General features: G+C 55.6%; 8 protein-coding genes across 8 annotated transcripts; 5 read left to right on the top strand and 3 right to left on the bottom strand.

Moving 5' to 3' along the window:
- Window positions 1-396: 396 nt before the first annotated feature.
- Window positions 397-2685, top strand: C8A04DRAFT_13243 (thioredoxin-like protein; the record flags this gene model as incomplete). Its single annotated transcript, XM_062777636.1, has 3 exons — window positions 397-605; window positions 654-2283; window positions 2347-2685. The coding sequence occupies 3 exons, from the start codon at window positions 397-399 to the stop codon at window positions 2683-2685; spliced, it is 2178 nt and encodes a 725-aa protein (XP_062635785.1).
- Window positions 2686-4520: 1835 nt separating this feature from the next.
- On the bottom strand, window positions 4521-5183 carry C8A04DRAFT_30042 (acetyltransferase; the record flags this gene model as incomplete). Its single annotated transcript, XM_062781233.1, has 2 exons — window positions 4521-4676; window positions 4764-5183. The coding sequence occupies 2 exons, from the start codon at window positions 5181-5183 to the stop codon at window positions 4521-4523; spliced, it is 576 nt and encodes a 191-aa protein (XP_062635784.1).
- Window positions 5184-7461: 2278 nt separating this feature from the next.
- C8A04DRAFT_13240 (uncharacterized protein) lies at window positions 7462-10587 on the top strand (the record flags this gene model as incomplete). Its single annotated transcript, XM_062777634.1, has 10 exons — window positions 7462-7693; window positions 7761-7800; window positions 7861-7998; window positions 8042-8057; window positions 8118-8394; window positions 8525-8644; window positions 8700-8799; window positions 8849-9085; window positions 9136-9238; window positions 9292-10587. The coding sequence occupies 10 exons, from the start codon at window positions 7462-7464 to the stop codon at window positions 10585-10587; spliced, it is 2559 nt and encodes an 852-aa protein (XP_062635783.1).
- A 467-nt stretch (window positions 10588-11054) lies between these two features.
- Window positions 11055-12574, bottom strand: C8A04DRAFT_38357 (translocation protein Sec62-domain-containing protein; the record flags this gene model as incomplete). Its single annotated transcript, XM_062784210.1, has 5 exons — window positions 11055-11261; window positions 11344-11910; window positions 11964-12223; window positions 12277-12375; window positions 12541-12574. 5 exons carry the CDS (start codon window positions 12572-12574, stop codon window positions 11055-11057), a joined length of 1167 nt encoding a protein of 388 aa, XP_062635782.1.
- Window positions 12575-14449: 1875 nt separating this feature from the next.
- C8A04DRAFT_30039 (uncharacterized protein) lies at window positions 14450-16118 on the top strand (the record flags this gene model as incomplete). Its single annotated transcript, XM_062781232.1, has 2 exons — window positions 14450-14522; window positions 14572-16118. 2 exons carry the CDS (start codon window positions 14450-14452, stop codon window positions 16116-16118), a joined length of 1620 nt encoding a protein of 539 aa, XP_062635781.1.
- A 1767-nt stretch (window positions 16119-17885) lies between these two features.
- On the top strand, window positions 17886-19531 carry C8A04DRAFT_30038 (histidine phosphatase superfamily; the record flags this gene model as incomplete). The annotated part of the gene is made up of 2 exons (XM_062781231.1): window positions 17886-18109; window positions 18163-19531. The coding sequence occupies 2 exons, from the start codon at window positions 17886-17888 to the stop codon at window positions 19529-19531; spliced, it is 1593 nt and encodes a 530-aa protein (XP_062635780.1).
- Window positions 19532-20146: 615 nt separating this feature from the next.
- On the top strand, window positions 20147-21067 carry C8A04DRAFT_30037 (uncharacterized protein; the record flags this gene model as incomplete). The annotated part of the gene is made up of 2 exons (XM_062781230.1): window positions 20147-20248; window positions 20348-21067. The coding sequence occupies 2 exons, from the start codon at window positions 20147-20149 to the stop codon at window positions 21065-21067; spliced, it is 822 nt and encodes a 273-aa protein (XP_062635779.1).
- A 629-nt stretch (window positions 21068-21696) lies between these two features.
- C8A04DRAFT_13257 (Intradiol ring-cleavage dioxygenase) lies at window positions 21697-22949 on the bottom strand (the record flags this gene model as incomplete). The annotated part of the gene is made up of 2 exons (XM_062777641.1): window positions 21697-22508; window positions 22577-22949. The coding sequence occupies 2 exons, from the start codon at window positions 22947-22949 to the stop codon at window positions 21697-21699; spliced, it is 1185 nt and encodes a 394-aa protein (XP_062635778.1).
- Between the last annotated feature and the right edge of the window lie 1608 nt (window positions 22950-24557).

Here is a 24557-nt window from a genome sequence, read left to right as displayed (position 1 = left end):
CAAACGTGTCGGGAACCCTGCCTCCGAATCGTCTCCTGAAAGCATCATCATTTGCTACATTTGACTTCGCCAGCGATTTTACGGCCCCCTGGACGGGCCGAGCCTTTTCTCTTCTCACGTCGAGTGCAGCCTTAGTACTCCCATCGATTATTCCTCCGTATTACGCGAATCGGACTTTGTCCTGCACTGGCAACCGAGCTGTCGGTTCCCTGGCAGTGTTCCCTCTCGATGCCGAGCGAGACTTGCTGAGCACACAAAGAAGCGAATTTCCACAGACCGGCAAACGCTTGCTCCTAAACGCGAACAGCCAACGTTATTCGCCTGCAGACTTCACTGCACTCGGTGCTTGCTTGCTTCGCTGGCTGCATCGCCTGACCGCACCGCACGGCTGTCAATATGCGGTTACTCGACCTGACATTATTGTTTAGCGCGGCCGCGCTGGTCGCCGGCCAAGCTTCTGACTTCGATGATGACGACGACGACGAGGCGCCCCGGGAACCAACGGTCTTCAACGGGAAACAGGTCCCGCCAATGGTCGAGTTGACGCCCGACAATTGGGAGAAAGAACATAAGGCGACCAAGTACTTGATGGTGAAGCATTACAGGTAACTTGCTTGTCCTACGCCACATGACACACGCGCTGATGTTTTTAGCCCGTACTGCCCGCATTGTATTGAATTTGCCCCGACCTACCAGACGTTGTACGAATTCTACTACACCTCATCCCCCGCCGGGGATTCGGCCGCGTCCACCGATTTTACCAACTTCTACGACTTTCGGTTTGCGGATATCAACTGCGTTGCTTACAGCGATCTTTGCTCACAACACAAAGTATCGTCATGGCCAAACACGATTCTCTACGAGAATGGTGAACCCATTGCCACCGTCAAGGGCGGTAAACCTATGGAGGTTCTGAGCGAGGCTGTGGAGAATGCCCTAGAGAAAGCTAAGCCAGGATCTCGTCCCGCCAAGATTCTGTTGCCCGAGCCTGGTGCCGTTGTCTCACCCGACTTCGCCGACACGACCGTTGGACAGTCGACCTCTAACGCGGAAACATCAAAGGAACTAAAGGACCAGAAAGCTAGGGCCGATGAGGCTGCTGCACCTGCCCCAACTCCTCAAGGTGCGGATGCCGGCGAGGCTGCCCAGGCCGAGGAATCGACCACCGCCAAGTATGCTCCCGTAGCGTTCGACCCGCCTGCACAGCGAGTCATCACGCCTAAATCGACCCCGAACCCGAACGGCGAATCAGTTCCCCTGACGGCCGAAACCTTTCGCAGCGAAGTTACTATGACGGCCGACCCTTGGTTCATCAAGTTCTACGCTCCATGGTGCCACCACTGCTTGAAGGTCAAGCCAAACTGGGATCAGCTAGCTAAGGAAGTGAAGGGGCGGTTGAATATTGGGGAGGTGAACTGTGACGCCGAACTCAAGCTGTGCAAGGATGCCGGCGTCAAAGGTTACCCAACTTTCCTATTTTATCGGGCTGGCGAGCGGGTTGAGTACCCCGGCCTCCGCGGTGTGGGCGATTTCATCCAATACGCGGAGAAGGCCATCGACCTCGCTAGTGGTATTCCGGATGTGGATGCGGAAGCATTCGAGGCGCTTGAACAGAAGGAGGAGGTCATCTTCCTGTACTTCTACGATCACGCAACCACAACTGAGGATTTTAATGCCCTCGAGCGCCTGTCGCTCAGCCTGATTGGCCGCGGGAAGCTAGTTCGGACACGAGACGTCCGGCTATACGACCGGTTTAAGATCACCACCTGGCCGCGGCTGCTGGTTTCGCGGGAAGGTCGTGCCACCTACTATCCACCATCTTCACCCCGGGAGATGCGGGAAACCGGCCGGCTGTTGGGCTGGATGAGGCGAGTCTGGTTGCCGCTGTTGCCGGAGCTCACGGCCTCGAACGCCCGTGAAGTCATGGATGGTAGGATCGTTGTCCTTGGCATCTTGAACCGACAGAACGAGGAGTCATTCCAGGAGGCCATTCGGGAAATGAAGAGTGCTGCCAACGAATGGATGGACAAGCAGATCCAGCTGTTCCAGCTGGAACGGCAGGAGCTTCGCGATGCCAAGCAACTGCGGATTGAGGAGGCCGAGGACCGGGGAGACTCCCGTGCGCTTCGTAATGCAAAGAACATTCGGATCAACATGGACCGGTCAGACCGCAAGGAAGTTACATTCGCTTGGGTTGACGGCACCTTCTGGAAAAAATGGACACGCGACACCTACGGTATCGACATCAAGGATGGCGAAAGGGTCATCATCAACGACGAGGATGTAAGTGAAAAACAACACCATAAAATCCACAGCCCCAGGCCCATTGCTAATCAAATCTCTTAGAACCGCCGTTATTGGGACCTAACCAGCACCGGCAACCCGATCGTACCTTCGCGCACCTCCATCCTTGAGACCATCAACAAGGTTACCGCCAACCCACCTAAGCTCAAGCCCAAGCTTACCATTGGGTTCTTCGAAAAGATCGTTTTCGACATCAAGACCACCTTGCGTGAGCACCCCTTCCTCAGCGCGGGCTGTATCCTCGGCGTCGCATTCGGTACCATCTCATGGTTCCGCAGCCGCGCTCGCAAGGCAAAGGGCGGGCACTTTAAGTTGGATGACTCGGCCAGCAAAGCGGCGCCGCTTTTGGGGGCCTCGTCGGGCGGAAGTAAGACGGATTAAATGGCCAGTCCCGGGGATGTGATCCGTATTTAGGGAAGATGAACTGGCGCTCATTGTTTGGGGCTGGGCTTCGGGCGATGATTCCGTTTTATCTTGCGGTGCTTTTAGTTCTACATAATGGCTGGTCGGGTGGCGTGTGTGTATAACACTTGGAACACTTTTACTAGATGACGGTTCTCCTTTCCCTGTTTCTCTTGGGTCTTCTGGATGTGTGTGGATCGGCTTGTTTTTTTGGGGTGCCCGGGAAAGGGGAATGGTGTTTGCATATTAATCTCGTTTTTTTTCTGTTATTGTTTAGTTTGCTTGAAGCATATGTGCGTCCTGTTTTGCTTTGCCTTTCTCGCCCCCGTTTTGGTGGTTTGACCGTTTCGATACGGTTGGGAAATTGTGCGCCCGTTGAAAATATCGGATTTCTTTTACCCATCCAGCAGAGCAACGACGAGTGTCAGCCAGTGCTGCTAGAGTTTGATGAACTACCCGTTTGTCTATTGAGACAATTTTTTTCTTAGATTCGTCGCTTCCCGCCCGTTACAATCGGAAACTTCGAGGATGTTTCATATTTTCACCAAGTCCAAACTGATTCCGATCAGCACCGACATGCAAGATCCTACACTGTACAAGTTATTGGTCAACCTCACTACTTAGCCAGAATGCATGGTTCAAATGCCTCGGTTTTGTGCGACCTACTTGGGGCCGTGTTCTGCCATGAGTGTCTTAAGATCTTTGGTTGGGCAGCGAATCGGGATGTCGGGACAGGGGTGTTGGCATCAGGTTTGCTCTTCGAGACATGATATCAACCACCCAGCAAGGCTAGAATCCATGAACGGTTCCGGGAGCCGAAACTGGTGTGCACAAAAAGTGCGCAAGTCGCTCTGCTCTGTCCACATGGCTTCGGTAGGCGGTGTCGTTAGGATAACCTCTGAGACAAACATGGGTGGTTGATTGTCTTGCACTCCACAGCTTCAAAGTGGAAGACTTGATTCGTCGCTGAAAAGCCAAGGGAAAAGATCGCACCTTGTCACTGGCTGGTTGTTTTCGTTGGTCGAAACCTTGTTCTACATATTTGAGACTTTAATACCTTGCTTGGATGTCACGTTAAAATCTGGGGTGTCTAGCGGGTATGGGGAGAGTCGAGGTGAGACAGATTCGGCTTGTGAACCATGTTCCCCTAGAGCGGAAGAGGGAACGGCGAGAAAAAGCTTCAAGGTGATGCATATGGTACGTGGTCTTTTCATCGATCCGTCGAGGACACCAGGGGGTTGGGCTCTGGTGCAATCGACCTTTCGAGCAGCCTGGGGCAAGAACTCAACCTGGGTGAAACGAGAACTTTAGAACTTCAACTTATGTTCCCCCTCCACCAATTAGATAACAACGACCTCCCGCATATTTCGGGAGTGCACCTAACATGAAAGGGCTGGTGGTCCACAGGGCGGGTGGTATTGGAAGGCCAGCGGGCCGCAACTGGGCCGCAGGAAGAGTGGCCCCCGCTGATGACGTTCTGGTAATGCGGTAGATCAATAATGACATCGAATGGACTGCATGTGGTTCAAAGAAGTGCTGTTTTGTTCCGTATCTTGAGGTAACCGCGGTTGATTTGGTGAGGGAAAGCAAAAACTTTTTCCTTGAATAACAGAGTTGAGATCCATGACAAAAGTTATTCAAAAACATGAAAGTGAAATGGTAAAAGATGGGGAAATCTTACAGAAGCGTGAGCTTCATCCATCTAGAACCCCATCACCGCCAACGCCGAGCAAGGATTTGGGGCTAAAATAACGGAAGGAAAAGGAAACAAGGGAAAAGCGGAGGTGTAAACAATAAGTCCAGAGGGGCGGGGCTCAAGAAGATGATGGCAAGAATTCTTTATAAAAGAACGTCTCGCCCTTTTTTCCGTTGGATAGACCCCGGCTGAAGTGCGGCACCTTTCCAATCTCGATGTACCCCAGGTTCTTGAACGCGGTCTCGGCTATGCTGTTGGTTTCGGTGTCGACCAGCTGTCTCGAGTCAGCATTTTCCAGCGGTCGACAAGCCTCAAAGAATGAGAAAGCAAAGAGAAAATGAAGGACAGAGAAAAAACGCACTAGCAAAGATCGCCCCTTTTTGGCCGCTTCATACTCCAGGGCAGCCACCAACGATCTCGCCCCGCCTTGCCGACGGTGCCGTCTATCCACCAACACTGCATCAATATGCCCCCTGAACGAGCCCGTCTCCGTCTCAGATAGCTTCAGCATGGCCAGTCCACGCAAATCGGTGCCCATGGCTTTCTTGCCGGGTGCTGTCTCGGGCAACAACAGAACGATGATGCGTGTGCCCTTAGCGGACTCGGCGATGCGTTCTTTCCACCAGGGGAGCAACTTCTCGTTGGTCAGGGGTGGTAGGAATGGCCCTACCATGTGGTCGAGCGTGATGCATGAGGCGTGGAGGGCGGCGATGTAGGGGACCAAGTGGCCGTGTTGCTCCTGGGTGAAGGTGTAGGTCATCAAGGCCGGAGAGGTGGCCATTTTTTGTTTGGCTGGTTGTCGTCGTGGATATGGCGTTGTTCTCTGCCCCTGAGTTCTTGTACTGACACTATTTCGTCTTAGTCCCGTTGTTGCGCCGATGCGTGTAGGAAGAGAGAGCTCCAGTGATAATAGCCAGTGGCAGAAGAAACACCGCCAACAATGAGATGGCTCGTTTTGTTTGTCGATTCTAAGTTGACTCCTCCGAGACTAAGATGGTAGATTTCGTGGCATTTTAGGACCAATTTCATCCCCTTCCCTTTCCTGCACCCCTGTTTTCAGGCTCCTTGACACCCCCCTCTTTTCCTCTTTAAGAGTAGAAGCAATTGGGGGTGAAGGACGACCCCCAGAAGTTGGTTTGTGGGGCGAGTTCGGTATGTCGGCCACAAAAAGTTAACCAATTGTGGGCATGGTGCCAATGCCGGATAAGGGAGTTAAAAATGTCTCAGAGCGGGATGGTGGGCGGAAGAAAATTTTCTTCTGCTTCACTTCTCGGTGGGTGGTGTGCAAGTTGGGGGATGGGATGGGGGAAATGGGGGGATGTTCTGGGGGGCTTCGTCCGGGGTTACGGTTCATCACCTTCGTCACACGTCCGCGCGCGGATCTCGGCGAGCAGGGTTAAAGGGTGGTTCCGTACCCATCCATATATTACATACCTAGGTCCTTGCTTGCAGAGCTACATCGTGGGATGACCGTTGTGCCTACATTGCAGACCGACTCACCGGTTTCCTGTTGTGCTCCGCACGGGGCATGAAAGGTTGCAGAAGCGGGAATGCGGGAGAGCGGCGGCTCGGGTCGGCCGATTGCAACGATTTTCTCGCTTGTCTAATTTTTTGTTGTAAGTAACTTACATGCAGCGGTGACAGTAACCGTGCACTCGACATTTGGCATTGGGCAGAGGGTGAGTACCCGGGTACACTAACAAAAGCTGGAGTATCAGGCATTTGCCGCTGTAAACGCAGGCACGCCAGGGGGGGCACTTTCCATTTTAGGGCTGCACTGGCCAATTCCCGGGTTTTCACGGCCAACTGCAGCGGGTGCCGTGGCGTTCTCGGGAGCAGGCGCCACCAGTTATTTAGCGCGGGGGTACCCGCGGCGCTGGGCAGGGCCTGGGCTCCCAGGTTCCTCCTCTCATGGGGGCTTGACCACAGAACTGGTTTCCTCACCGAGGCACGCCGCCACAAGTGAACATGCAAACAAATCGGTGCTGTGTCCTCGATCTGCTTGACCGAACCGGTAGCTTCCCTGGTTGGCGGACAACCCGGGCTTGCCGACAGAAGCGCAGATACCCTCCGTTCGCTAGGATTATCCCCCCCACAAGTCGCATGGCCGGGCCCCCATGGGTCATGGTTCTTGACCTCGTGACCTTCTGGGTTGAGATGCGCCCGCACGTTCTTCTCATCTCTGGCCCGCCGTCTTACCACGCGACTTAGGAGGATTCTACTCGGAGCCGGCGCCGACCCGGAAAAGGCTCGGGATGCTCACAGGAACTTCCAGTCGGCGGACCCCATTTCGTGATAAAAGAAAGATACAGTGGAGGGAAGCACGAGACCTGTAATGGACGAATGCTATGTAAGGCCTGCCTTACCGAGTGGATTCTTTCTCAGCCCTACCCATCTGACATGCTGCCGGCCTCGATCGGACGGGTCCCCGACTGGCGAATGATGCTTAGGCGGAATGTTGTGGGACGTGAATGAATGAGCCTTGCGTGTGTGTTCTGTCCGCCAGTGGCCCGGGTGACTTCAGGAGTCGAAGAATACCGCCAAACCGGCACCGGAACCATCACAACGGCGCTTCCCATTGGTCCGATCTCACCGCGGTTGCGCTGGAGATACAGTCAGCCGCGAGCGAGTTAACTATCGAATCATCATCACCGGGGGTAGGACGGGCAGCTGAGAGCCAGTGAAAGCAGAGGGACTGACACCAAAGTTCGGACCCCACTCGATCGGGGCGTAGTGCCCTGGATCTTCCCTAGTTCGTCTTAACTTGCGATCCAAGTCAACCCCGCAACTACCTAGATCTGTCTCTTTACTTGCTCAGAGGCCGCCTCTTTGTCTGATTTGGCAATTCTCTGGTACATATTTATTTCCGTCAAGTCACGCTACCCACTGTCCCACAAGGGTCCAAAACCGACCCCGCGGTTACCGGAGGACAAACCTCCCCCGTTTTCCTACTCCTTTCCGCCCCGCAGTTGCACTCCTGCACTCTCCCACACCGAGGCGGACGCAGAACTCCGGCTCACTAACCCTTGAACATTAAGTTGCATTTGACCTCCGACGCCATGAATTTGCATTCGCTGTTGCGCAAGGCCAAGCATGGCCTTGAGGACGTCTTACCCGGCGGCGAGGAAAAGCATTCGCACACCCACGACGGGCACGAGTGTCACGAGGAGGAGGCCCACGCCGAGTACGGCACCAATCGCTACTGCTCGTTTGCGCCCCAGAGTTCGGGGCATGCCAAGTGGCATGTCGATGGCGCCTCGTACTTCTGGGCCGTGTCGATGGCCTTGGAAGGTGAGTCGCAAGATGCGCCTGGTATCTGTTCGGTATCTTGAAATAATGCGCTAACCGACCTTTACAGAGGCCCGCGAGTACGTCTACATTTTAGACTGGTGGCTGACGTAAGTTTGATATTTCCGCCCTGTGGAATTCCTTAGTACTGCTATTCTAACACTAAGTAGCCCCGAGCTGTACCTGCGTCGGCCTCCGGCCCGCAATGAGCGCTACCGACTGGACAACATGCTCAAGGCCGCGGCCGAGCGTGGCGTCAAGGTCAACGTGATTGTGTACAAGGAGGTACCCCAGGCTTTGACGTGTAAGTTGATACCCCTTAAAGATATCTCCACATAATAGACTAACGAGCAATATTAGTGGACTCGTTGGTAAGGATGTTTCATGCAGCTAGGTCTTTTACCTGACGGTTATTAACATGTATTAGCACACAAAACACGCCCTCGAGGCCCTCCATCCTAACATCAAGGTGTTCCGCTACCCTGACCATCACACCAGTGGAAGTGACGTTTTGTCTGGATTTCAGGGGCTGCATACTAGCCTTCAGAGCTTCAGCCTCAAGACCTTTGACCTAGCTAAGGCGTCCCAAGATGTGGTCAAAGGTCTCTATGGCACCGCCGACGACATCACTTTGTTCTGGAGTCATCATGAAAAGCTCTGCTTGATCGACGGGAAGATTGCGTTCATGGGAGGCCTTGATATGTGTAAGTGCCTTTTCTCCTAGCCAGCGGCTGGTTTGATTTGTGCTAATCCTCTTAGGCTTCGGGAGATGGGATACGAACAGTGAGTGAGATGCGGTTCTGGTCGTTGGGGGGGGCATTACTAACAAAATAGGCCATCCCATTGCCGATGCCCACCCTGGGAATATTGACGATGTCATCTTCCCTGGGCAGGATTACAACAATGCGAGAGTGTATGACTTTGAAGATGTTCAGAAGTGGGAGAACAACAAACGTGAGCAACGGACACGCCTTGGCTTTGTGTGAGCTATCTGGCTAATGAAAAATAGTCGACCGCACAAAGAGTTCGCGCATGGGCTGGTCCGATATCAGCATCAGTCTCTCGGGGCCCATCGTTGACAGCCTCGCCATTCACTTCACCCAGAGATGGTGTGTAAAGACGATGTCGATGGACTAATCAAGTGCTAACTCTTCACAGGAACTTCATCTTTAAACAGAAGTACACCAATCGGGATGTTGGAAAGTACGCATTGCTGAGCCCGCCGGGCGCCCACCGTGGTCCGGAGAGCCATCTCCTTGACGAAAACGAACTTTCTTTTGGTGGCCTGCAGAACCGTTTCACTCGCCACGTGCATCGATTTCTCGGCGAGGAGGAGGAACCGCGTCATGGACCGCACAGGGATAGTGAGGGTGCCCATATCCAGTTGACCAGGAGGTATGTTGTTTGTCGTGGGCTTTTACTCGGCACATGGCTAATGTCAGCAGTTCTTGCAAGTGGTCGTTGGGCATTACCACGGAGCATTCGATCGCAAATGCATACATTGAGTCCATCAAGAATGCTAGGCACTTCGTGTACATTGAGAACCAGGTTTGGCCACTCCGTCCATTACGTTGCGACGTACGCCTCACTAACATACGCAGTTTTTCATTACGGCCACATCGGACAAGCAAAGGCCGGTCATCAACAAGATCGGCCGCGCCATCGTCGACCGCATTATCCGTGCCCACCAGAATGGTGAGGACTTTCACCTCGTGGTCATGATGCCCGCCGTCCCTGCTTTCGCTGGCGACCTCAAGTCTGAAGGTGCGCTGGGCACCAGGGCTATTATGGAGTTCCAATATGCCTCGATCAACCGTGGCGGCAGCAGCATCATCGAATCATTGCGTAACGCTGGAATCCAAGATCCGCATCAATACATAAACTTCTACAACCTCCGCAACTACGACCGCATCAACGCCAACGCCGTCATGGGCCACGTAGAACGCGAAAGTGGTGTTCCGTATGAGGAGGCGCGCAGAGACTACGATGACCGCTACGAAGGACATCATAACCGCCAGCGCCGCCACGATGACAACAGCCAGTACCACCGCTACCAAGAAGCCTCCAACCGCGTCTCTGACGAGACATGGGACTCCATCTCAGCCTGCTACATGGACAACGGCCCAGACCTCCGCAACCTCCCATGGGCTGGCCGCCGCGAAGACGAGTTTAACGCCTTCGTATCAGAACAGCTCTACATCCACAGCAAGGTCCTCATCGCCGACGACCAGCTCGTGATCTGCGGCTCCGCCAACCTCAACGACCGCTCCCAACGCGGCGACCACGACAGCGAGATCGCCGTCGTCATCGAAGACCCCACCCCCGTATCCAGCACTATGAACGGCCGCCCCTACACAGCGTCCGCCTTCGCCGCGTCTCTGCGCCGCCAGCTCTTCCGCAAGCATCTCGGCCTGCTCCCGCACCAGCGGCCGGACCGTCCCGACCGCAACTGGACACCTGTCACGCACGACGTCGTCAACGACTACGACTGGGGCTCCCACGCCGACCGGCTTGTGGCCGACCCGCTGTCGCGCGACTTCTTGCGGCTGTGGCAGACGACTGCGCGTCGGAATACTGACATCTTCCGCCGCGCGTTCCACTGTGTCCCCGATGACCGCATGCGTACTTGGGAGGAGTATGATACGCAGTTCTCCAAGCACTTCGTCATGCCGGGCACGTCGGAGGAGGACGCGAAGAAGGGGTACCAGGAAGGGAAGGTGGATTATGGGCATGTGGTGCCGCAGGAGTTCCCTGGGGGTTTGGAGGAGTTGAAGGACTGGCTTGGTGGGGTTCGGGGTACGCTGGTGGAGATGCCGCTGCAGTTCTTGATTGATGTGCCGGATTTGGCGGAGGATGGGTTGACGTTGAATAGTTTGACGGATGACTTGTATACGTAAGGGGGGTAGGGCGCACGGGACCGGTTAGGAGTCTGGACATGTAGGACCCGATGTATGAGTGAGAGGCAGTTTGGGTTCGGCAGTTCTGTGGTGGTGTGGTAGTTAGTTGCCCTGATAGTGTAAACATTTTGTTTCATCCACGCCTGGGGAGCTTTGTTCGTTTGGCTGGAGGGAAGCCGGCTTAAGCAGTTCCATCACCCCTGTGCATAGTAAACAGCACCCAAGAGAAGATCAAGGGACTAGAATAAACGTGACGGGGAGCAAGAATGTGACTATTCCACATGAAACAATAAACGGAAGTTCCCTTTTGAGTCCCTTGTCCAACACGGCCGAATTAAAACATACACGAAGGGGTGAACAAAACATAGATACAAGTGCGGACCTAGGATTCCTTTTAGGTCTGCACAATAAACCTGTCACAATCTTCCCAAGTCCCTCCCACGCCGGACGCCACAAGCCCAGACTCTCTACTCTTCGTCATCCGCTAGCTCCTCCACCCGAGGCGACATATATTTGCGCTGTTGAGGGGCGGTGGAGATTTGGGTGGCTGTAGCGGTTGTGGTAGCGGTCGCGGGGGCGGGTTGTCCGGTTGTCGCAGAAAAGGTGGCTCCAGCGGCTGCGGAACCGTTGGCTGACTTCTTGCCCTTCTTCTTTTTCTTCGCGGCAGTAGCGGGCTTTGGACAGTAACGAGGTGTTAGTAAGGCTCGGGAATAGTACAGGCAAGTTGAAGGGGGATGGGATGGTAGGCAAACTAACCTCGTGCCACGCCCAAACAGGCTTGAAGCTGTCCACAACCGAGACGTCCTCCCAGAGGTTGGGAAAGAGCCAGAAGCCAGGTGGCAGGATGAAGTATGTGATGCAGAAAAGAATGACACGGAATATAGCCATGGCAAAGAACAAGCCCATGAAACAGAGGAAGGCCCAGCTGAGATAGTAACCACCCTGGCGCAGCTTGACAGGCCACAACGGGTAGCAGACAATGGCGAAGATAGCGGCCAGAGCCAATCCCGCATACACCTTGCGCATGACTTGGCTTCCCTCCCACAACCAAGCGTAGTACATGTCATCGCCAGCCTCCTGGTGTTGCTCGATACGCACTGTCCAGAGACCCTTGACACGCTTGCCGTTTTGTTTCTTCGACGGGGCGTGGTCGTGGCCTTCATGGGGGTCGGCTTTGACGACGCGAAGCGCAAGCATGGAAAGCGGCAGGAGCTTGAAGGCGTTTTCGAGCGAGGCGCGGTCGGTGATCTCAGGCAAGGCGGGGTTCTTCTTGCGCGCAGCCTTGTAGGCGTCGGATTCGAGGGCGCGGAGCGCTCGTTTGACCTGCAATGCCCTCGTTAGCGCCGGAGACTTGCGGAAAGTGTGAATAAGCTGACCCTAAACATATCCTTGCGCTCTCCATTAAGAATGCAGGTGCGTGGCTTGAGGTTCTGGCCGCGGAGGAACTTGGCAAGCGCAAGGGCTACGGGATTCGGCGGCCCAGGTACAATGGGCTGAGCTTGACCAGGCCGTTGCTGGGGGTGAGGGTGTTGATGCGGGCGTTGTTGAGGACCTCCCTGCCCCGGTTGACCTCCTTGCTGTTGTTGCTGTTGCATCTGCGCCTGCATCCGTTCCTGTGCCTGCCGCTTGAGTTGCTCTGTGTGCTGGTCAGCGATGGCGAATTGCTGGCTCAATGGCAAGGGAACTCACCAACGAACTGCGGTACCGTCATACCCGCCTTCTCGGCGTCAATTGCAAGCTGACGTTGAATAGCGGCAATTTGTTGTGGGTTCGGCATGGGCATACGCCCTGGGAATCCTTGAGGGCCACCCTGAGGAAACCCTTGGGGACCTCCTTGAGGAAAACCTTGGGGACCTCCTTGAGGTCCGCCCTGAGGACCGGCCTGAGGACCGGCCTGAGGGGGACTCTGAGGGGCACCTTGAGGAGCACCTTGAGGAGCGCCTTGAGGCGCACCCTGCGGCGCACCCTGGGTAGGAGGAGCTTCCATATTATTGGAAGTGTTGCCCTTATATTTAATGTTTCTTCGATGATAATCGCCGGAAGATTGTAAAGTTCCCTAGTGTCGCGCAACTAGGTGTGATGCGGTGATTGTCGGACGGGTTTTCGTGAAGTTGCGATGCGGCGAAACCGTGTTCTGGGGCGTCGTTTTGTTCGAGGTTGAATTGGCCCGAATCCGTACACGTATTCCGGATCTCATTGCACCCCTGTCGTAGCTTGCTGGTCTGTGCCCTGGCCCCTCGAAAGCTTGGCGGGTTGCAAGGCCAAGAGCCGGATTACATAACTCAATCATAGTGGGGCCGGTTTCTACCTTTATCCGCTCCGAGACATCTGCGTGGCTGGGGCCCGGGCTTTCCACAGGGCTGATCTGCCGACCATCTGAGCCACTCCTGCGTGCAACACAATTTCAGCATGAAGATGTTTAGGACACCACCATCTTGAAGAAACTCGAGTCCCGTGGGCCACCCGGACGGGCAGAGATGTTTTTAGATGCTCCTCAACTTCGGTAGTCGCGGTTGATAGTTCCATGCAAACACTGCCAAAACTTTTGTGCCCGTTGGGCGTTTTTTCCAAAGCTTGGCCTGTTTCAGTCGGCTCGTCTCACCCACGCACGCGAAGCTCTGAGCCACTGGATTTCTGGAATGTCACCGCGACAGGACACCCGCGTCGCCACCTTTCGCCTCTCGTCGCGTGAAGTCAGTCCCTCCGACGACGGGGACCTGAGTTCTGATTCGTATTTTTTTTTTCCTTTCTTGAAGGTACCCCACACACACTTCAGGCTCGGACAAGACCCGTAGAACGTCTGGCAGAGGTAACTCCGTGGTCGCCGTCACCGAACAAGGAGCTCCACGCAATGCCCTTGCGCAAACCAGTTCGAGCTTGAGTGCCGGGTTTGAAGGAAACATCATTCTCGGCTCGGTGCGACGGTACCTTGCATGCGCCCGTCGGGTGGCCAAAGCTCGCCGAGATCGAAACATGCCGGCCAGCCAGGGTCCCTTTTTCGGCCCTGCACCCTGGAGTCCAGGTACCACAGATCTGATGAACTGCAAACCCGCGATCTCGTTCTGATCCCAATCCTGGCAGTGGCCACGGCCTCCGTGCCGTAGGGCTCGGTTTCAGGAAAGAATAGCAGCGCCCCGTCCTTCTGGCTACCCTCAAACCTGGCTCTTGTTTTTCCTCTGTCAAATGGTAAAATAAGCGGATCTCGCCAAGCGGGAACTCGGCCAATTTCGCCGGCCACGAGACCCCCCTTTTCTCAAAGGTTTGTGGCAATGCGGTCGCGATGGCGGTTGCAGTCCAAGAAACAAGTGAGACATGACACGCAGTGCGGCACCCTTCGCGGGATGTTACTGGCTAGCACCTTCGAAGCGGGTGTGGGCAACTGGCCGCAACATCAACCACCACCCTTGTTTTGTAAGCGCCAACTGGTTCGTCGTCTGGGCCCCGCCGACCTATCAGATGCCACCCCCTGCGACCTCACACACGGCCGCTGGACACCACTAAGTCAGCGCGAGCTGCTCAGCCCGAGAGGGTGTGAGCCAGGGCGACCGCAAAGTGCCTACCCTGTGCCAGAATCTCGTCGGGTACCTGGGGCGAGGGAATATTATGAAAAAGATGGCTGGCCCATCCACGCCGTGGGCGTCGTAGCTCCAGTCCGTTCCTCCTCTCACCCTTAGGTGCTTTGTGCCATTTCTGTTTCTTTGTCTTTGGGTGCTGGCCGCTGGACGTCCTCTCTTTCTTTTACTTCCTCACACTAGTCCACCTCTTTCTTTACTTCAACACACATATTTCTGAGGAGGGAGGCATGAGCTGTCCGTCATTTCTTTCTTAGTGTTGTTGCATGGGAACCCGTCAGCTGGTCAGCATGGATTCGTTTTCGACTTGGTTTACATCGTTTACGTCCTGCTGCGGCCCGCGTGACAAGAAGCCTCGATTCAGTAAGTTTTAATTTCCCGAACGTCCCTCAGCACTTACTTATCATAGCAGGTATCGATAGGAACATCGTCGTCTTGAGGGATCAGCCTGCCGTCATCTCGCCGCCCACGGCAGAGCCATTATGGATGAACGGAACGATATATGAGACGCCCCCGCAGAGGGCTCCGGAGCCTGAACTTCCCCGGTTGAGGCGGCCTCGAAGCCGGGACAGCTCGATAAGAAGGAATTTGTTCCCAAGTTCGGCGACTTCCGTTCGGCGCCTCCAGATATCTGGTCCGACCGATTTTCGCCATCTGCAATCCGATTCGTTCCAGTTCCCACCAGAACCCTCTCGACCGCGGCCTCGCTCCTTTAGGCCTATCGAGCTCAGCATCTACCAGCCCAATAACCGACTGTCGGATATTATGCCGCATATCGACTGCAATGTCACGCCACCGCCTCGCGCCCACACGGCGAACAGCTCAAAGTGGGACGCCAGCAGCGGCACGACACTCCATAACGAGCGCAGTTACTCAACCATGTCATTCCACATCCCGCGCAAGCACACACGGCAATCATCCGGCATATCAGATGCGAGCATGAGCCCCCCCAAGATCCCGCCCAAGTCAAGGGCTCGCGCTTCCACGGCGCCAAACACGGAGCGCATTGTTGCACGGATCGCCAGCGCCATGATTGAGAAGGACCAACTGCAGGCCAGGATCAACTTTGTGGTGGAACGTCAGAGCATGTACTTTGGCAACCGCCCGTCGACGGCGTACGACATGCGCAACCTCGAGCCAATGCCATCGATTCCCGCCCTGCCGGCGGCCGGGCCCTCCTTTGCCGAGCGCCTCAGCGTCGATGATCGCCCTCGCACCGCGCCATCACACATGAGCAGCATGGAAAAAACTCTAGAATTTGCGGCTGCCGCGGCCCAGGCCATGCCCCCAGTACCCCAGCAACAACAACAGCCACAACAGGACACATCCCGCAGCAACACTCTCTTCACCGGCAGCCCCGCTAGCAACACCAGTGACCTCGAGCGGCCACTGGCCCCGCCCCTCCCGCTCGTCCTCCGCCCACCCCTCCGCAAGAAGAAGTCCTTCTCGCGCGTATCTAACTGGCTCTTCACCCCCGGTGAAGAGGACTCCACAGCAGACAACGACAGCGCCTCGCCCACCATGATCTTCGGCACCAGCACCGGCGGTATCACTTCAATCACCACCTCGCCGCGACCCATCAAAGCGTCCGACGGATTCTACCAGTGTGTCGCGCCACCCGAGGGCCTACCGCGGACGAGCATGGAGACGTCGTCGTCTGTGTATACGTGGGAAACTGGTGGTGATGACGAGGATGGGCAAAGCGCGAGCGGCAGTGGGATTGGTAGTGGCAGTGAGACCGAAGCGAGGACTGTGCCGACTACGAATACCGCTTGGTCGCCTGAGCAGACGCCGAAACAGGGGACTTCGTCGCGACATACCTCGCCTCCCATTGGGTATACCAGGACCGACTTCGACAAAGAGACGGGAGTTGGTAGTGAGGGGAACGGGGTTGGTGGCGGATTGGGAGTGGTAATGGGCAGCGCGCCTCGGCCGGTTAGCGTGGGGGTTGCGTTCTGAGTGTGTTTTGAGGTCTTGCACTATCATCCTGATAGATGCATTCAGCAATTTTCTTGTGTCTGTTTTTTTTTTAACCTTTTGTTTCCTTTGTCATCGAAAAGAGGGGGTTAGATATCCCTGTGTAACTTTATGGTGGAAACTAGCATGGGTAGGCAGGTGGCCGGGCGGTTGGATAGAGGAACCGGGTGTGACGGGATGGAAAAGGGATGCCCTGGTCATTGGACACCGAGCTGGATGCTTGGTGCTGGTTGGCATTCTGGGATATGTTGGATGGGGGGTATGTAATCCAGATTGGGAGGCTTGGTGTGTACTGCGGGGACATGCGCACTGCTGCATTAAGGATGGGAAGAGGATTTTTTTTACTTGATGATACCACCGGACGTTGTGTTTTGATAGGCTAGGACTAGTGCGCGAGATAGACGAGGCGACACAAATTACAAGAAAGACACTTTCTTGCTGGTAGCCCGGATTTTTTGCTCCTCTGTATTCGAACCTCATCGTAACCGCCGTGGATGCATATATTGATTCAATATCACGTTGGATGTTTCAAAACGAGCTAACCGCCCGTGTCTTGTTTCGGGTGCGCTCGGTTAGGTCCGGGCGGGTGTAACAAAGGGTTCTCAAAACGATGTTACCTAGGTAGACAAAAGAGAAGGCTGGGAACCTTGATACGATGGCCAATGGGAAAATTTCCGATCTACGGCTCACGCGAGCTTGATAAAGAGTGTTTCGACGTGGGTTGAGTTCGGAAAAGGGGGGTGGGGCTAGGTCAAAGGCGATGGAGTTCCAAGTCCCGTTGTGCCGCTTTGGTGCATTTGACAACGAGTTGGCGGGATTTCCTGGACGTACTCTCGGTACCTGGGGCGATTCTACACTGCCTCGGAAATCGACGAAGTTTTACTTCGTAACTCACGACACTGCTCTGGCTGCCTTTCCCACCGTTTCACATAACACCGACGAAAGGTCAAGCCAACACGAGCACAGCTTGGGTAAATGTAGCCCGCCAAACCGAGGCACATTTTCTCGTTCCATTGGTTTCTCGGTTTGTTGAAAAGTCATCAAGTAATAACCTTTTTTGATTCGGTCCAATTGGTGACAGGGCGCCCGTCGCATCGGGTGGTTGGCCCCGGGCCGGGTCGAACGCACGTCGGCCGTTGAGTTATTTTCGGAAGCGGGAGCAGGGCAGAATAACTCGTGTACTTGCGGCGCGGATTGACGAAGGCCGGGGCCATGCGGAGGCCATGCGGTCGCGGCCCGTTTGGGGTCTATTCGTTGGGTGGTTTCGTCTGAGGATTGTGGTTGTTGGACGGAACCTTGGAAGGTGGATATTTCCCGGGGCACAACCACGGAGGCACCGAGGCTATCGACTTTAAAGTTTGCCGGCTTTACACTGTGTACACTACACTTACGGGCCGCCAGGTGCTCGGGTTGCAGACGGAACTCCCGCGTGTTCAGCGCCAGCGTTTCAGTTGGCCGAGGGCAAGTTCAGGGGGCAAGTTAGCGGTGGGGCCCGAGACCAGGGACTTGGCACCATAGTGTAGATCGGCTCCCGTCTTCCACGTAGGGGCTGCCAACTCACAAACTCACGACAACATCTGATGAACCTTTGGTTCACCGTCGATGCTGGCCATCTAAGAGAGACAGTGCAGGTCCTTCAACTTGCCGACACTTTATGCGCCAGCATTAAAGAGCACATGGCGACGTGAATACTCGTCCTGAATTGAGCTGGAAACACCCAATTGCACGAGTCGCCTGCGACGCTTCAAGATGGCAGCCGTTGTTGACTGGTTTCGTCGCGCCCGCTCGGGGTATGCGCCCCTTCCAGACGACGGGGCCGCCGACCGTGCCGAAAGCCAGACCGGCCACAACCGATCTGCGGGCCAACAGCATCTCGACCGCCCTGCCCGGAGCGACCGTACCCGGCGGGTCGTGAAGATCGCCGGAATCGTCCTAATGGTGTCGGTCGTGGGCTCTCTGGCCGTGGTGTTGACGTAGGTGTTAGAGAGCTCCCGTTTGTTTGACCCGACCGAGCTAACCAGTTTAGACGATCTCGTGGCGAGGAGTGCGATAACTCCGAACATGGCTTCCAGTGCGGCACGGCCGTTTCGCGATCATGGGGCCAGTACTCGCCCTACTTTTCCGTCCCGTCCGAGATCGACCCCGGCGCCCCTGAAGGCTGCGATATTACCTTTGCCCAAGTCCTGTCCCGCCACGGGGCGAGAGCACCAACGCTGGGGAAAGCAATTCACTACGCTGCGCTAATCGACAAGATTCACAATGGCGCAATCTACTATAGCCCCGGCTTCGACTTCCTACGCATCTACAACTACACCTTGGGGGCTGACCAGCTGACCCAAATGGGTCAGCAACAGATGGTCAATTCGGGCCTCAAATTCTACCACCGCTACCGGCCGCTCGCTCGCCAGTCTCTCCCCTTCATCCGAACAGCAGGCCAGGACCGAGTCGTTCACTCGGCCGAGAATTTCACACAGGGCTTTCACTCGGCCCTACTCGCCGATCGCCGATCCACCCTCCATCCGACCCTCCCCTACGACATGGTCATCATCCCCGAGACCGCTGGCACCAACAACAGCCTAAGCCATGGCCTCTGCACCGTGTTTGAAGACACCCACTCGGGCCTAGGCGATGCCGCGCAAGCTGATTTCCTATCCACTTTCGTCCCGGCCATCGCCGCCCGTTTCAACACCAAGATGCCTGGCACCAACATCACCGAATCCGATGTCATCCACCTAATGGACCTCTGCCCCTTCGAGACGGTCGCATCCCCCTCGGCCGACCCCCTCGCTCCCTTTTGCCAGCTCTTCAGTGCTGAAGAATGGCGTGGGTACGACTACTTCCAGACTCTGGGCAAGTGGTACGGCTACGGCCCAGGTGGCCCACTCGGGCCAACCCAAGGGGTCGGGTTTGTCAATGAGCTGCTAGCACGGCTCACGGGACAACCGGTACGGGATGGGACGTCCACGAATCGGACCTTGGATGCGGATGAGAAGACGTTCCCGCTCGGCAGGGCGTTGTATGCGGATTTCAGTCATGACAATGATATGATGGGGGTTCTGGGGGCTTTGGGGGTGTATGATGGAGTAAAGTGGCTCGACAATAGCACTCGGCAGGAGCCGGAGGAGATTGGTGGATTTGCGGCGAGTTGGGCGGTGCCGTTCGCGTCGCGGATTTATGTCGAGAAGATGCGGTGCAAGCCTCGACACGCCGCGGCCGCGGAAGGTAAAGGAAGCCTTGATGCGGAAGAGGAGATGGTGCGGGTGTTGGTGAATGATCGGGTTATCAAGTTGCGGGGATGCGGTGCCGATGATAGGGGGTTGTGTACGCTGAGCAAGTTCGTGGAGAGCATGTCGTTTGCGAGGCGAGATGGGGAGTGGGATAAGTGTTTTATTTGATGTTTAGATTTAGATACCCGGATGAGAAATGAAGGACGAGCATGCAGACGAGTGAGGGTTTGTTTTCCTGGTTGAATATTATAACATACTACCGAACGGGGAATCTCGTATTTTTTCTAAAGAACAAACACCACACCGTTGTAAGACGTCTTCAGAAGTCCATGAATGCAGTTTCCGTTGGCAATCGAGACCCCAAGATCTAGAATCTTGGCACGCATTTCTTTGCATCTTTGCGTGGTATCGGCCCGTCGAGACCCACCAATCTTGGCACCTGGCGGGGCTGCGCAAACGACGGAGGGGCAGCTGTTTGCGCCTGGGTTTCGGGCTGGTCGGAAACAAACCAGGACATCGATCCTATCCATCGCTTGACACAAACCGGTCAGCAATCCCCAGAATCGGCAGCTTTCGTTCTCAATACCCGTCCCAAGAGAGGGCGAAAACATCGGGTCAAAAATTCCGTCGATGCTGGACGTTGCGTCGCTTCGCGCATCTTGGATTTGACCCGCGCTCTTCCAGCCAAGCCGAGACGATAAGAAGCCGACTTCTCGGTCCGATCGACAACGTCACAAAGCCGACAACATTAAAAATTCCGGTCGATAAAGGCGCAATTCCACCATGAACACGGCAGGCGCCGTGATCCTCGCCATCGTCCTGCTTCTTCTCACAGCAGGCGTCGGCTGGATCATCTTCACGCGCATCCGGGCCTCAAGGCTAGGCGTACGTAATCCTCTTTTCCCTCCCTCTAACTCCCCCCCGTCCCAACCCCAGACGTGTGTATCAACCACATAACTAACAACGCGCGACCAACGTCCCCAGCTCCCCTCACCACCCTGGAAATCCTATTTCCCCTGCCTCCCGTCCTCCTCCTCTCCCTCCTACGGCGGCCCATCCCCAGCCCCAGGCGGCTTCGTCGGCTGGGTCAGCGATAAACTCCGTTCCATCGGCCGCCCCCGCAATACCCGTACCGCTGCTGGCGCCTACGAGGGCGGCGGATCGTCCTCGTACAATGCGGGCTATTCCGGCGGTGGGAACAACCACGGCGGGAGCAGAGGACAAGGCCACAGCGAGTACCCGGAAGACGACGACCCGTGGGATTCGCGCGTGGGAGGGTATAACCCGTATGAAGAAGAGCGCGAGCTCGGGGTGGTTCCGCCGGCGAGCGGGATGGGTGGTCCGGGGGGGTATGTCAGGGAGTACCGGCCGGATGGGGAAGGGTATCAGATGAATCTGGCCGTTGCGCCGGGTGAACAGGCTGGTGGTAGTCGGGGATTGCAGGAGGAGGAAGAGCAAACGCGGGGTCGGCCACGGAGTCGGTCGCCGGGTCACTCGGGTGCTGCTGCTGCTCAGGCGCAGGCGCAGTCGCAGGCCCACCAGCCGGCGGGGAGGAATCCGTTTGATGATGAGGCGGAGCCGAGTAATTTGAGTTTGAGGGGGGTGAGTCCGAGGCCGATGGATGGTGGGGGCGATCGGGCGTCGTTTGCTGCGCGGAAGGCGGCGGCTGAGGATAGGAGGTCGATGTTCAGGGAGGAGGTGTAGGATTGAGAAGGTTGGTTAGGTGATTGGTTGGTTAGGTGATTGGTTGGTTGGTTGGTGTCTATTGCGCTTTTGGGCGTCTTGGAGGGATGGTTTTTTGATGACTTCGGGCATGTTTGTTCGGTTTCCTGTTTAAACTCTTTTCGCGGGGCTTATGGGAGGGCGCCGGTTGGTTTTGACTTTGGGATGGGGTACTGGGTAGGATGTTGTCAAAATGTCAAGTGGTACATGACTGTACGCAAGAAGCTGTCCGACATTTGTGCTTGTTACATGGTACGTGGTCGTTGTATGGGTCTGGATCTGACCCGATGTTGGGTGGAATCTAACAGGGCAGTTCCGTTATCGTATCACACGAGAGAGATGCCTTATGCGAGGGGGGTTATTGACACGGCTCGGTGACCGACAGAGAGCATGAGGCTCAGAATCACTATCGGAACTGAGGACGCACACACGACAGAATTTGAAGTCCACAACATTTCTACGAACTGCATTTTTACACTACTACCCTGTTTCTGCGACCAACTATACTCTCATCATATGACCTAGCTCAACCCCAACGAACCAAACAACTAACCCCTTTTCTCAACATCACCGACAACTACCCCTGTAGTGCATCTCTAATCGGCACTAGATCACTCTCCCCGCCTGCACTTGGCAGCCGCCGTGCTCGTCGCCGCCGCAGACGAAGTCGGACCGCCGCTGGGGAACCCGCTCGGGAAGCCACCGCTGGGAAACCCACCGGGGCCACCAGGACCGCCACCGCCGCCGGCATCGGGGTTCGCGACACCGCCGCCTTCCTCCAGCCACACGGCCGGGCTGATGCTATCCACCCGCGTGGTGTTCACACCAAACGAGAACCACGCAAACAGCCCATCCTCAATGGAATTACCGAGGAGGGTGTACTCCATCACAGGGTCGACTCCATCGCCCTCAGCAGACTGCGACATGATCCCGTCCTCGGCGTTGGTCGTGAGCGGCTGGGTGTTGGACGCATAAGGCTCCGTGAGCTCGACGGCGCTGATGAGGGTCTGGTCGAAGAAGCTCTGGCCGACATGGCTGGAATAGTTATCTAGGCCGAGGGTGTTATTGGCCTGGACGGTGCCGTTCTTGCCCCCCGCCGTCGCGTGCACCATCACATGGATGTGCGGCGTGCGACCGGTGTAGTGGCCCGGGAAAACGGACTCGAACTGGGCCACGCCGTCGCCGTTGGTCAGCTGGATGCCGCGCAGCCAGGTCTGGTCGATGTTGGTGTCGTCGGCGGTGTTGCCGTTGCCGTTGGCCGCTACGCCGGCGTACACGCCCGTGGAGTTGCAGTGCCAGATTTCGAGGTAGACGCTGGGGACTGGCTCGCAGGTATCGACGTCAATGACTTGGTAGTCGAGTAGGAGGGGCACGCCGGGTTGGTCTTCGACGACGTTGTGCCGGATGTACTCGCCGGCAACGTCTATTTATTTTCTGGCGTCAGCGTTTTGCCAGGAAACTAGGCCTTCAGCACACAGTATCAGTTCTTACAGTAAGGACCCTGAGTTACCTCAGGCGCCAACAAGCACGAGTTATACCCGGAAAACAGCGTCTTGGGATCAGTCTCGGGGGTATACGCGAGCGTGGTCTTGTTGTGGTCAGTGGCCAGGACCTCATCAATGTTCCGCTTCTTCAGGCCGCGCTTCGTGCGCGCCTTGTTGACCGCGGCCTGGCGCCGGGCGACGTTGCGCGCAGCATGACCGCGCGCTTCGAGCTTGTCGGCGCAGTGCGCGAGTGAGGTGCGCTTGACCGACTGCATGTAGGCACGGAGCTCGGCGGCTTCTTGGGCGACGCTGTGCCCGGGATGGGCAGCGACGAGGCCGGCAAGGGCCGTGAGGCCGGTGAGGGCCTTGGTGAGAAGCATGATCAGGGCTGGGGAGGAGATGATATGAGGAGTAGAGTAGGATGGTTCGTAGAGAGGGTGATGATGGAATTTCCTGCTGGCCTGTCTGGGTTTGTGGTCTACCTATATACTTGGTCGAGTCCGACCTTGAGCCACTTCCAAGTCTCTGTCTATCTGTTGATAGACATGGGCGGCTACAGCTTCAACTCCCGAGAAGTAGGAACCCCGTTCCCAACGCCCAATCAGGGCGTTCAATTGGTCACTGACAACTTACCTTGAACATCATTGGCGGTTTGGAAACCTCCGAAGAGGATCCAAGTCCCTTACTGCGCTAATTCATAGCATGTGGGCTCTAATCCCCGAGTCTAGCCCGCGAAGCTTGAAAGAATTAAACTTTCGGTCGAAGATCTACCGGCAGACAAGCTCCTTTGGGTCGATAGCGACATCTGAGCGCCATTGACGCGTAATCCCTCAGGGTTGGAAGCAACGATATGATCTATTCTGTGGGGCGGGTTATGCACGACTCGCTCGCTTCCCGATGCTCCCACATCCCGGCCCGCGATGGTTGTTCCGGGTTGCGACTTCGGGATGTGGATTGCAATAGTTAATCCAAACTCCTCGTGGGGTTCAGTCTCGCCTGCCTACCGGTAAATCCCGTGGTGCTAGAGCCGGTCGAGAGGAAGCACGTCCAAAAATTATCCGGGACGCGTGTCCTCGATCCCTGATCACAACGCCAAGACTATGGCTCTATGGGTCTGTCGGCTCAACTTCCCGTTCTTGTGGGAAAAGCATGGCTGTACTCTATCCACCAGAAAAAGAGCACGAATCGGAGAACGGGGATGATGCCATTATGGTCCTCAAATATGGCCTGCAACGAAATGTACTCACTACCTTACTCAGTAGAAAGACGGTAATCAATGAGACAAGTGTGGTCGGTTTGACATAAAAAATATCCGTTTCCATATCTTTGTCCTTGCCACTTTAGAAGGAAGGTTTTAAAAGACATAATGGTTTCAATAATTTTCCGTTGAAAATTTGAAATAGTCATATTAGCACTGCTTAAACATGTCCGAACCGAGGCGACTCCGAAGACCCTCACAGTCTGCTCATCATAGACTAGCGTCATTCCAGAGGCTGTATGTCTTTTATCAAGCATAAGTTTTCTATGTTTAGCTTCGGTGAAACACATACCCCCATAAACATGCCCGACATACGGGGTTAAATTTACATAGCAGTAAACGGGGCAATATCCAATCGTGGCTCGTCCGGTGGCGCTTTCATGGTGGAACATCGTCGTGGCTAGTGCTAGTGTCAGGAACAGCCTTGGGGAACTGTCGGGCCGAAATAGACCAATCCACCCTTATGACCCCAAACCCGATGTGTACCCTGTTACTCGTCATCGTTCTCCTCGTTTCAGCTCATAGCGATTCATGACTCTGGAGCCTAGAGTCCTAGACCGGGGCTAACAAGTCGTGCCCCCCTTCGTCAGCCTCATTTTCCACACAGCCAGATAGGTTACGCAACACATTGAATTGTTTCCAGGGTATATCGTTCTTCAAGTCAACCTCTAGAACATTGATAGTTCGTCCATCTTCGCCGCCGGATTGAAAATTGCGCCCGCGCCACCCC

This window comes from Dichotomopilus funicola (genome assembly GCF_033296635.1).
Source record: "Dichotomopilus funicola strain CBS 141.50 unplaced genomic scaffold C8A04scaffold_45, whole genome shotgun sequence".
Classification (NCBI taxonomy): Eukaryota; Fungi; Ascomycota; class Sordariomycetes; order Sordariales; family Chaetomiaceae; genus Dichotomopilus; species Dichotomopilus funicola.
This window is presented reverse-complemented; position numbering and strand designations above follow the sequence as displayed.